The sequence below is a fragment of the Gymnogyps californianus genome, chromosome 3, assembly GCF_018139145.2.
Source record: "Gymnogyps californianus isolate 813 chromosome 3, ASM1813914v2, whole genome shotgun sequence".
In the NCBI taxonomy this organism is placed as follows: Eukaryota; Metazoa; Chordata; class Aves; order Accipitriformes; family Cathartidae; genus Gymnogyps; species Gymnogyps californianus.
The window spans coordinates 100,447,418-100,459,691 of NC_059473.1; the positions used below are offsets into that span (position 1 = coordinate 100,447,418).

General features: G+C 38.2%; 1 protein-coding gene across 5 annotated transcripts in view; it reads left to right on the forward strand.

Annotated features, from left to right (window-relative positions):
* Window positions 1–12,274, forward strand: part of DST (dystonin) — a 315,541-nt gene that overhangs the window by 275,108 nt on the left and 28,159 nt on the right. For all 5 annotated transcript variants that reach the window (XM_050893474.1, XM_050893475.1, XM_050893476.1 and 2 more), the window contains 6 exons: window positions 1,617–1,814; window positions 2,331–2,459; window positions 5,578–5,748; window positions 7,110–7,265; window positions 7,496–7,702; window positions 9,395–9,514. In XM_050893474.1, coding sequence (XP_050749431.1) covers window positions 1,617–1,814; window positions 2,331–2,459; window positions 5,578–5,748; window positions 7,110–7,265; window positions 7,496–7,702; window positions 9,395–9,514 — 981 coding nt within the window. The remainder of the gene's footprint in view (window positions 1–1,616; window positions 1,815–2,330; window positions 2,460–5,577; window positions 5,749–7,109; window positions 7,266–7,495; window positions 7,703–9,394; window positions 9,515–12,274) is intronic.

The following is a 12,274-nucleotide window of genomic DNA, read 5'->3' on the forward strand; positions in this document are numbered from 1 at the left end:
AAATAATCAATATCTTCCAGTGCTTAGGTTAGAAGAATTAAAGCAAATGTGATGCATGTTTTGTATACAAGGGTACTTGTGACTTGCTGTTTCATCAAGTGCTCTGTATAGTTTATTTAAAAGTTCCTTTGTGTTTAGCTTTAAATTTTTTCCATATGCTAGCATTTTGAGGGAGGTGAGTTTGAACCAGACCCCATGGAAGACAGCAGTCATAAACTTGAATTTCTTAGATGGGGTTTACCATTCCTTTCCCAACCATTTTGCATAGTCTCTTTTTCTGTTCCTTGTTTCTGGTATTTTAAAGCTGCCGCCTTCTTTTTTTTTTCCTTTTAAATCTTTCTGAAAGCGGCATCCTTTTCCCAAATGTACTTATTGCCTTTTATGGTTTTACTGTGGTTGGTGATAACAGGTTTTCAACCAGATGGAGGAGGTCTTGTGGTGTTAGTATTACAATCATTCCCCAGTTTTAGCACAGCTGAAGTGTCCTGGTAGCCTGACATAATGTGAAACGAGTTGTAGACCTGAAATGCATGAAAAGGCATCGTGGCAGTCAGTGGTTTTATGGCACAGCAGGCACACAGTATTCTTGTTCCTCTCTCTCCTTAGACTACTGCTCCAGAAGCAATTGGCACTACTATATATAACACAGTTTTCACACCTTGCCCTCAAAACCAAAGAAAAATCCTATTAAAGAAAAATGTGTAGTTGTCCTGGCTTTGGCTGGTATAGAGTTAGTTTTCTTCTTAGTAGCTGGTACAGTGCTGTGGTTTGGATTTAGTCTGAGAATGATGTTGATAACACTCTGATGTTTTAGTTGTTGCTAAGTAGCGCTTATCTTAAGCCAAGGACTTTTCAGTTTCCCATGCTCTGCCAGCAAGCAGGTGTGCAAGAAGCTGGGAGGGAGTATGGCCAGGACAGCTGACCCGAACTAGCCAAAGGGGTATTCCGTACCATGGAACGTCATGCCCAGTATATAAATGGGGGGGGGGGGAGTTGGCCAGGAGGGGCGGATCGCTGCTTGGGCATCAGTCAGTGGGTGGTGAGCAATTGCATTGTGCATCACTTGTCTTTTCTTGGGTTTTATTTCTCTTTTTTTGTTATATTCCTTTTCATTACTATTATTATTATTATTCTCAGTAGTATATTTTATTTTACTTTAAAATGTTCTTGTCTCAAACCATGAGTTTTACCTTTTTTCTTTCTTCTCTCCCCTCTTTCTCCCCATCCCACTGGGAGGGTAGAGGGGGAAGTGGCTGCATGGTGCTTGGTTGCTGTCTGGGGTTAAACCACAACAGTAGTAAATTGAGGAAAGCAAAGAAATAATTCTTCACTAGCAGTACCAGAAACCTTTCATAATTTCAGAAAGAAATACATGTTTTTCAGAAGGAATATGTTATTTTTTCCAAGATATAAAAATAAAATGTAGCATTTTGGCAGAATGGTCTGTTACTGCTTTTGATTGAAGAGACCTTAGTTATTAGCTTTAATTGCTAATACCTGTGCCGATGTTAAACTGTTGCCTTGTCACTGGATTAGAATGAGCTCAGTCGCTGTAATTGCCTTCATTCAATAACTTATCAACATGGCCAGTCATACATACTGTGTTACAATTGTAGGTGCTACAAAATGATGTTTTAGCTCATCAGTCTACGGTGGAAGCAGTTAAGAAAGCAGGAAATGACCTGATTGAATCGAGTGCTGTTGAAGAAGCAAGTAATTTACGGAGCAAGTTGGAACTTCTGAATCAGCGCTGGCAAAACGTGTTGGAAAAAACAGAACAAAGGAAACAGCAGCTGGACAGTGCCTTGATCCAGGTGAACAGGAAATGATCAAATAAAGAGATAACTCAAAAAAAAGTGTCTTTTTACATAAAATACATAGATACATGTATTAGAAGTTGGCCTAAATCAAAACCATAACACAAACACTCCTGAATTTGGAGAAAGTTTGAATCCAGCTGTATCTTCCACAGATGGCCACTGTCTTTTATAGTGCTGAATCAAGACTTCAGCTTTTGGTCTACTTATTTTAAAAGGGTGAGATTTCTGTATAGGCATATTATTCAGCGAAAACATTGCTCTCAGTTGCTCATTTAGCCTGCTTTCAAGATTTCCATGGGTTTTGTTTTCGTTTTTATCATTTAGATTGGATTGAGGTAGTTTAAATTTTGGGTTGATTTGGTTTTTTCCTTTGTTTTTATTTTTTTCTTTCATTTCCTTTGATTATTGTAAATATCTGATTAAATCTGTTGCCAGTATACTTCTGCATCTGAGCTAGTATTAGAATGGAGAACACTTAAGTAAGCTCTAAAATGATATGGTATAATTTAGGCCCAAGGTTTCCATGGTGAAGTTGAAGATATGCAGCAATGGCTGACTGACACTGAACGTCAGCTGTTGGCATCAAAACCTGTTGGAGGCTTACCAGAAACAGCAAGAGAGCAGCTTAATACCCATATGGTAAGTATCAGTATTAGAATGCTTTGCAAACTGCATTTCAGGACTATCTTTCAAGAGTGTTTATGGTAAATACAGAGCATGTTCTATGTATCACAATGTCTGTACAGTATCTTAAAAAATTTTAATAGCCTTCAAAACAACACTGTTATTTTCAATGTAGGAAAAGTAGTCATTTGGGAGATGCCCAAAACTGAACCATTAATAGTGTTGAGACAGAAATAGAAGAATTTTTGCATCCTTATTCTCAGAAAGAAAAACAGAAATTGTTTACAGATTTTTCAGTGATTCCTATTCTTCTTTTCCCTTCTGTTCCCATAACTACATTTATGCTTTTTCTAAGATATGAAGATGAATCTAAAAGTGATCCACATTCATTGGACCTTCAATTAAGAGACTCAATCTTTTATTCTTTATCTAACTAAAGCTGACTTCAAAATCATTATTAGCACAGATGTAATAAGGACTACTGGCTCATATAGAGACTCTGCTTTAATTAGAAGTGGCAAGCTGATCAGGATGCCTGAATTATTCCCTTCCTTCCCTTCCTTCCCTTCCTTTCTCTTTAAGAAACATTCTGTAGATTTCTCCACCCCCATAGAACCATAGAGCTTAAAAAAAAAGACACTTGATCTCTTACCTCAAAGGAAGGTGGTTCATAGTGCTCCGTTTATAAAATCATGCTGTGCTGTTAGGCCAGGATATAACCCCAAACCCAGTGATCTGGTCTCCTGACCTCCTGGCTCAGATGTAAAAAGTGATATTTACTGAACTGTCCTTGAACTCGAATATGCCTGACACAGTTTCCATTAAAATACTGCATTGTCATAGCTGTAAAAATCAGATTTTATTTTGGAGTGATGCTAACGGTCATTGCCCACCAATGTGGGGCACTTTTTTTTTTCTTTTTTTCCTCCAAAATTTACCATTAACTATTTTTGAGAAGAAAAATAACTTACAGTTTTAAAATCAGTTATGACAGGAAACTAGGACAAAACACAGAAATAACCTTGCGGTTTTGAACCCCCCCCCAATCCTTCTCTTTTTGTCTTAAAAAGAAAGAAAGAAAAAAAAAAAGCCTTTTTTTTTTTTTCTTTTCTCTCCTCTGAGCATGGGGCATAATCACAATTCCGTCAGAGTTAGTGGAGCTTTTTCCATTTTTCATCCTGAACTTAGTCAGATCAAGACCAAAAAATTTTCCCTGGAAAATTTCAGGGTTTTCTTTGGTACATTCTTTTAGTATGCAAATCAACAAGCCATTTTCTATACTTATTGTCCTTACAGATTGATTATTTAAAGAATCTTTAAGCTGAATGTAGTATTATAGTTGGAACAAATGTGAATGTCCGCTATATATACAATCATTTCCTAACTGTATGTGTACATCTTAACAGATTGTTGCTATGCTGTGAGCCATCATATAACTGGAGAGATTGACTTGTTATCCTTTAATGTATATAAACCTTAAAAAATAGGGCTTGATTTCAGTTTAGTTAAACCTCAATGAATCTGTGCAGATGTGTGTAAATTCTCTGAAATGTTGAGGCCACTTGTCATGTTGAGTACTATTTATCATAAGTTCCAAATTCAGACTTGCCCCTAAGTGATACAAACCATGTTAATTTGTGACTTGAAACTGGAGAAGAAAGTTTTGCACTGTATTTTGATTTGTTTCTCATTGGAAATAATGTTATGAACCATTTTCTTGAGTGTAAGGTCTGTTTTCTACAGATATGAATAAAAGAGCCCTCAACTATAATCAGTTTACAAATGGAGTTGAGATTGGGCAGCATTGCCAGCTAAGGCAGCTCCAGGAAAAGAAAAGATATGAAGAGACATTACAGGACACCAGCAGGAAAGGGGCTTAAAAAGAGGCCTCTCTGGCTGTCCCAGTGCTGCTCAGAACAACCCTCTCCTTTTCTTAAAACAATCATTTTTGTCAGTTCGTCCTTTAAAATAACTTCAGTTGCTCCTACCCTCTTAAAAGTGTGACTGTACTGCAGAATTAACCGCTGTGATGAGCCCCTGTCTTAGACTGAGCCCAGCCCCAGTGTTTGGGGCCACTCCTGCTTTGCCATGTCTCGCCTGTTCTGCACTCCTTATATTTACTTCTGAGGAGTTCTTGTGCTGCAGTAAAATAAGATGCTCTGGGGAGTTATGGAAACCAGAAATAGTGTAGGGAAGTTGGGAACATAGGAGGAAGCAGGCTAGGTGACACTGCTTCTCATAGTCCTCAGGAAGAAAGCAAGGAAGCTTTCTGTCCTGTTAAAATCTTAGCTCATGGTTGAACCTGCTTCCTGCTTTGCCGTCCTCTGTGATCAGGTACAACCCTGTGTACAGTGTCTGTTAACCCAAAGAAAATGCTGGGTTTGGGCTCTTGTCCTGGGAATCAGAGGAAAAAGTTCTTTTCCTCCTATTTGCAAGCCACTTACTGCTCATCTCCTGGAAGATGTTCCCCATTTGGGAGTCTGCAGCAGTTTCGTTGGTACGTTTTGGATGGTCAGTTACAAATATTGAACATGCCCTTTTGAGTCAGAGGGATGCATGGGAGCTCTTGCCACCTCATCTTTAACATGGTCAAAAGAGAATAGTTACGAGAATAGTTAGCAGGTAAAACGGTTGTTACCATTATTCTTCCAGCTTTTGTATGTGTAAAATGTCTTCAGTGCTGTTGCCTGGCGAGTGGAGGAAGATACAGACAAAACAAAAGAGATGATGTACAATAAAGCAGCCCTCCCAAGTTGTCCCACCCACTTTTGAAGGTGTATTGGATAGGTCTGGGCTTTCAGCGCACTGTATAATGCTGACACTTTTTGTGTTTCAGCTACAGACAGACTTTAAACCAACCAAGATGTAGCAAATCTTGTGCAATAAGTGCATAGTACTTTCTTTGCCAAGCTTTGGATCTCAGAGAAAACATCTGACAGACAATACAAGTTCTCATTTCCTGAAGAATTGGGCCCTTTCTTTGCTCATTTGGCTTTTTATGAATTACATATGTTTCCTTTATTAGTCTTAATCATAGCCGCTAAATGTTGAGGGAGGAATAAATATTATACTAGCATTTGTAAAGAGTATTGGATTTCTACCTGACTTATTTTTTGGTGCTTGCTTTATTTAGGAACTTTGTGCTGCCTTTGAAGCCAAAGAAGAGACATATAAGTGTCTAATGCAGAAAGGCCAGCAGATGCTTGCAAGATGCCCAGAGTCTGCTGAAACAAACGTTGAGCAGGACATAAATAACTTAAAAGAAAAATGGGAATCAGTACAAACAAAACTTAGTGAAAGAAAAGTATGTGTTTTTACATAAAAATAGAAGCGTAAATCATGTATTTGAGGATGTTCAGTCCTTTTGTGCATGCGTGCATACTTGCTTGATCTTTTAGATTTAAAATCAATTGTAGAGACAGTGATGCAGAATTCATTGGTATGTTTAGAAGGTACTGGGAAAACATGGGATTCAAGAAGTTGATTATCTGTAATTGGGGGGAGGGTGGGTGAGAGTGACACAAGTCTATTCCATAGAAATACATTAACTGATACTGGTAATGCTCATTTAGTGGGGTGAGGGCTTATCTGGTTTTTATTACAGTAATCATAAACATGAGAGAGTGAATAAAATTATTTGATCATTCAGGTTTATCTCCTCCTCAGTACAGAATTGCTGCATTAATTTTCCTAGCTTTTAGCCATTTTTTTCTTAAAATTCCCAAACACTTGGCCTTCTGCCACTTACTTCAAGTGACTACCTTCTGTTCTAACGTAGATCAATAGCGTGATTTCACTGATACGCAACATATGTTCTTATTATTAATTTCGTTTTGCTTTCATTCCTTCACGAAGTATAGTCCATTTGTTCTACCTTAATCAAACAATGAAGAATATCAATAATTACAAACAGAGGAACTCTCTGTACAGCCCTAATGTGTATAAAGCACAAATATTTAACTCACAACTTAGTTATATTTTAAAGTAAGAATGCTGCTGTCTCTTACGGTAACTGTATAATGTAAGAATGTCAAACTAATTAATACCCAATATGAGCACCTTCTTGCAGGTTGCTGTAAGGTTGGAGTGCTCAGCTAGGCCAGCAGTGCGATTGTTTGAAGAACTCTGACTGCCGTCTCATGATCAACAAAAATTCTGTATCCAAAATTAGTCTTGGTTCAGGCAACCAAAATGACAAGTGGGCTTTATTAAAAAGTGGTCTAGGCAAACTTGTTCTTCGTTCAGTGCAAGAGAATAAGTTAGATGACCTCTCTGAGGCTCTTCCAAGTGCACTGCCACCTTAGATTTCTGAGATTCTACTGATTTAGTATCGAAATTGATAAATCCATATGTCCCATTAGGATTAAGTAGTAGAAAATGTAATAGTCTAATGTGGAAAATTTTGTCTTGATACTAGGTGCTGTATTTTCTACCCATCTGTCATACATAATTTTACTGTTACTCTTCTGTCCATCCCCTTTAACATGCTCAAATGTAGGCTGTTATTTTAAAACTCAGAAACTTTGAGTTGGAAAAATTTTTTAAAGTGCTAAACAAAATGCTAAACTAAAATGGTTTACTCCAAAATGCTGAACTAAAATGGTTTACTTGGCTGAAGCCCCTGCACAATATCAGCTGCTATTAAAGTATGACCTATCTTTACAGACCAAACTGGAAGAAGCCCTCAATTTAGCAATGGAGTTCCACAATTCACTTCAAGATTTCATCAACTGGCTTACTCAGGCTGAGCAAACTCTAACTGCAGCTTCTCGGCCAAGTCTTATCTTGGACACTGTCTTGTTTCAAATTGATGAACACAAGGTATGTAAAGAAACAGATGTGTAATGTTTTTCTCCCACTCTGTGGAGATACTTTAACAATGTCCAAATGAACCTTGTAATGCTGGCACTCAGAGAAACATTTAATTTGTTTTAAAATGGCTTTTTATAGTCTTTCTTGCTACATCATTCTTTATCAGGCTGGGTTTTTTCGGTGTTTACCCAGGGCTTGAGCAACGTAGTATTCAGAGTAATTTTCTCCCTTTTTCCAAGGTTTTTGCCACAGAAGTGAATTCTCATCGAGATCAGATCATAGAGCTGGACAAAACTGGAACCCATTTGAAATATTTCAGCCAGAAACAGGATGTTGTCCTTATTAAGAATCTGCTGATTAGTGTACAGAGTCGATGGGAAAAAGTAGTTCAACGCTTAGTTGAAAGGGGAAGAGCTTTGGATGATGCAAGGAAAAGAGCCAAACAGGTAATCGGACAACAGCTGTTGTACAACTCTTTGAACTTAGCTGTAATTACATCCAGACTCTTGAAGAATATGGTGCTTTAAAGCACTTTCAAGTAAGTCTGGGTTTAGCGTAACAGACGCTGTTGAGTTAGTGGAACAATTTCTGTGATTCGATCATAGAGCACTTCATTTGTGAGGTGAAAGCGTCATTTTCAACCCGAGCAGTGACTTCTGTCTGCAATACCAGATAGTCTGAAAGAAGAAAGTTACAGTATGGCTTCCAGATGTATATTAGCAGCATCTGTCCTCAAAAAGAAGTTTCACAGTCAACCCCTTATATTTTAAAGAACATAATGAAACCCTTTCACTAATTGTGAGAGTATTCCTTAGTATTTTCTTCTTGGGTTTACGCTGTGCCCTGATTAATACTCATCACTTCCTCAATCTCTTATGTTAGTTACTAGTCCAATATCTTCTGTGTGGTAAGATATCTCCATTTATTTCCTTAAAAACCTGGAAAGTTGTTTCACACAGTTTTCCTCACCAGAGAGCATTAATTTTTTTTTCCTTGGATTCATGTTCCCCTGACTGAGGAACATAAATGATAAGATGCAAAATGTGTGAGAGGAATGTAATATGTTTAAATGTCAATAGGAAGTTCTAGCTTCTTTTTATTGAAGTGAACATGACCATTCAAGATTGGGTCATTGTTCACAGCCAAACCACATTCCCAAGTTCACTGCTACTGCCACTCAGTTCATAAAGTAAGAACTTCTCTGAGCAATAAATTAGCCCATAAGCCAATCACATGTTACTTATTTTCCAGCAGTTTCTCTTGTGCATTCACACACACAGCAGTTCTGCAATGAGATGGATTTCATCTCTATGTCCATTTACAGAGCTGAATACAATAAGTTATTAATTTAGGACAACTACTATGCAGAGCGGGGAAGGAGTACTGAAGGGTACTGGTGTCAAGGCCTGATCCACAGCCCTGAACAACACGATCCAGGAGCCTTGAGAGGTTTCTGAATGAGTTTCTTTTGCTTTCATGTGTAGGCAGCCCAGGCAAGATGAATTTTCAAGAGAGATGCAGAGAGAGAAACGATGAGCTTAGAAAAATTGAACTCCAAAGGGATGCCACTTTACGAAAGCTGGTTGAATCTTTGGTCTTGCTCTGCTTCCTTCCTGAAGCACTCTCTTTGTTGAGACAGGAAGGAAGATCAAGAATCTGTTCCTTGCCCGTCAAGATACCGTGTGATATGATGAGAGCATTTATGAGCATCCCAGGAACAATCTTGGGCAGTCATCCAGACAGGAGTTTTCCCCAGTGGTTTACTGCTGTTGTCCCATATAGGCAATAGCTAAGCCCCATTCTTGCTGTATTTACTATTCATTACTAAAAATGTAGGAATCTAAATGACTGACACATCAACAGAAGTTACCAATATGTCTCTGAAAGATACATACTATGTATGCAGATCATGTACATAAAAGGTTGCTAATTCACCTGGGAGAAGGGAGGCTAAGTCCAGTGGGCAGATGGTTGGGCTGGTCCTGTTTGAGAGACCAGGGAGAAAAAGCACACCAAATCTTTCCGAAGTCTGCAGAGTACTTGTTTGGCCTGTAGAGAATTGGTTGGGGTTTAATGTTTTTGGACTATTTTATGAACCAGTGAATTTTAAAATCCATGGAAATCTCACTTTCCTGCAGTTCCATGAAGCCTGGCACAAACTTATGGAATGGCTGGAAGAGTCAGAGAAATCTTTGGACTCAGATCTTGAAATTGCAAATGACCCTGACAAAATAAAGATGCAGCTCGCACAGCATAAGGTGAGTCATGAGTGATGAAATGCAAAGTGCCCAGTGAGCTGTAGGTAAGTCTATCAGCTTTGTACTGTTCAATCAACAAAGGAAGTAGATTTGTGGCCTCACTACAAGGGAGTCCTTATTAGCATCAAATTAAATGGTGGTGTGTTACAGGTGGGGAGCAAAAAAAACTTTTCACAGTACCTGATCTGTGGGGGAATGGTGAACTATGAAGAGGAAAGACGACATAATACAGCACCATGGAAACTTTAAAAAACAAAGTAATACTATCTCAGAACAGGAGTCTCTGAAGAGGTTTTATTACTGGCTTTTTTCAGTCCTTAAACCACAAATTTACCATCCAGTTATTTGGGTTGGGATTTTCCTTTTAATACTACAGGGCCACCTCAAAACTGAAAAATAATCTTGTATTTTGATTGGCAGTTGCTTTTTATGTCAAGTGGAAATATTAATAAAATCCTCTAGAAAGTACAATGACACCATTAGTAGCAAAGGTTGTTTGTCTTCATGGGATTCAAAATTCCAGGACCAGCTTTCCACAAACCCAGCTACGGTAGGCGAAATGTGAAAGTCTCCCTGATTCACCTGGCTTTTCAAACAAATAATAGTAATGTAAAAGCTCTGTAGTTCCATCAGACACAGAGCAAAAGGAAGGACGAAAGAAGTCTTTACTTCATTTTTACTGTTCTAAAGAGAATAATACATTACAGAGGATCAAGTGACTGAGTGATAGAATCTTCAGAGACAGACTGTGTCTCAAGATTTATCTTGGAGCAGTTTCGTCAGAGACAGAGTATTGAAAGATCATTCCTTTTTCTATATTTTGGCATACATTTACTTCTGCTTTTCCTGTCAGTTTTATTGTTCTCCATTTACTCCTATTTTTTCATTCTGCACAATATCCCCAAGGTTTTGCATATCTAATTTTTCCCTCTCAATGTAGCTTCTGATGATTGCTTTTACCTCAGACAAGTTTTGCAATGTATACTGATGATTGGTTACTGCATCCGTCTGCTATATTTTTATCATTTCTCAGTTTACGTGATGATTTAAGTATTGTTTATCAACCAGGAAAATATTCTCCTTTAATATGGGAAAGTTGGCTGTTGGTCAAACAAAAATAGTTTTACCTATGTTTGCTGTTAAAACTTTTAGATAAAACCTACATTAACATTCTGTTATGCTAACTCTGCAGTTTCAGTTTGTTGTGAGATTGCTGCTGTTGTCAGAATTTGAAGTCAGCGATGGGAATTTAGGATAAAAAAAATCTCTGTTAAGATAGTCTTTCTTGTCTTCTCTATCGATCTTTTAATCCTTCCACTCTTTTCTTTATATAAAGTTCAAACGCCTCACGAGTATGGTCAACACATTGTGACTGTGCTTTGAGGTCCTTTTAGGTCCTGAGGTTTGACTCTGTACCTTTATTTTCCTCCCCTCTTCATAATCCCCCTTGTTCTTTATACCTACAGCAGTACATTTTATGAGCCTAAGCTTCCTCACATGGATTGGCAGAGTCATCACTTCTCTCGTGTGATGAGCTTCTTTTCGTATAAAATGCCTACAGAGAATAGCTACTTGAGTTGCTTGAATCTCATTTCTCATTAAGGAATGGGATGGAAAGCGGCACAGGGACATTAGGATTGAAACTGGTGATTTGGAGGAAAAAGATGAATGTGTGTGAGAGAGGGAGTTCTCTGAACTTTGTGACTTTAAACTTCAAACAACCCCCCAAGAAATCAACTCAATTGTTTTTTAATGAGCTGTCAAACCTCCCAACACTGCAATGTCCTTCCTTGTATTTTGAGTCTTTTCCTTCCACTCCCGTATATACCCCCTGTGTCTTTGTCTTTTCTGTCCAGCCTTGAAGGTTTCCTTGCTCCATTTAGTTAACGATTTTGCTATCTGAACTGAATGTGTGCTGTGTGTGTGCTGTAAGCAATAATTTGGACTCGCTCTTTGCCAGTAGTTACTGCCAAAGAAAAAAAAAAAGCCCCTGCAAGAGAAAAGCCAAGATAATATGTTTTCTCTCTCACTGATATCTAGTGTGTTGCCAGGGACTTTTGGGGGTTATTCATGGTCTGTTTATCAGCAGTTTTTTCTCATTTTTAGAAGTCAGGAATGGAAAAACCCTTACTAGGTCACCCAGTCCATTCCTGTGCTAATGCTGAATGTTACTTACAGTACGTTTATATGAACCTGGCTAATTTTATCTGTATGTTCCCACCTTCCTTAGAAGGAGGGTGGATAGTTAATTACTGAGATTTCGTTCATCTTACCTGTCTGCTCCTGGCAGCTTAAACCAAAATGTACTGTCTGTTACACCTCTGTGAAATCAAATCAAAGTGTTTGTATTCTTTCTTAAAGTGTGTTTCTTTGTTTTATATGAGGAAAATGAAAGGACAGTAAGGAAATACTGAATTACAAAGCAAATGCTGCCTTTTTTTTGGTTTTTTTTGGCTGATGAATTTTGATCCTCAGTTCCCTCTGGATCCTGAAATAACCCTGAAGTAAGGACAGTGCAGTGCAAAATACCAAGCAAGTTTTAAAAAAGGAAGCTTGAATCACCCTAGGTAAAGTTGTCATACTGTCTACATGGCATAACCCAATGCCTCCCTCCTACTTAAGACACCTCCATTCCACTTGAGCTTTACCTGACACACATTCATGTGTAAAAAGAGCAGATGACTATGTGGACACATGGGAAAGTTGGTGGAAGAGTTGTGAGCTACCATGGTACAGGTTGGTGCAGGCCAGCTGGGAACA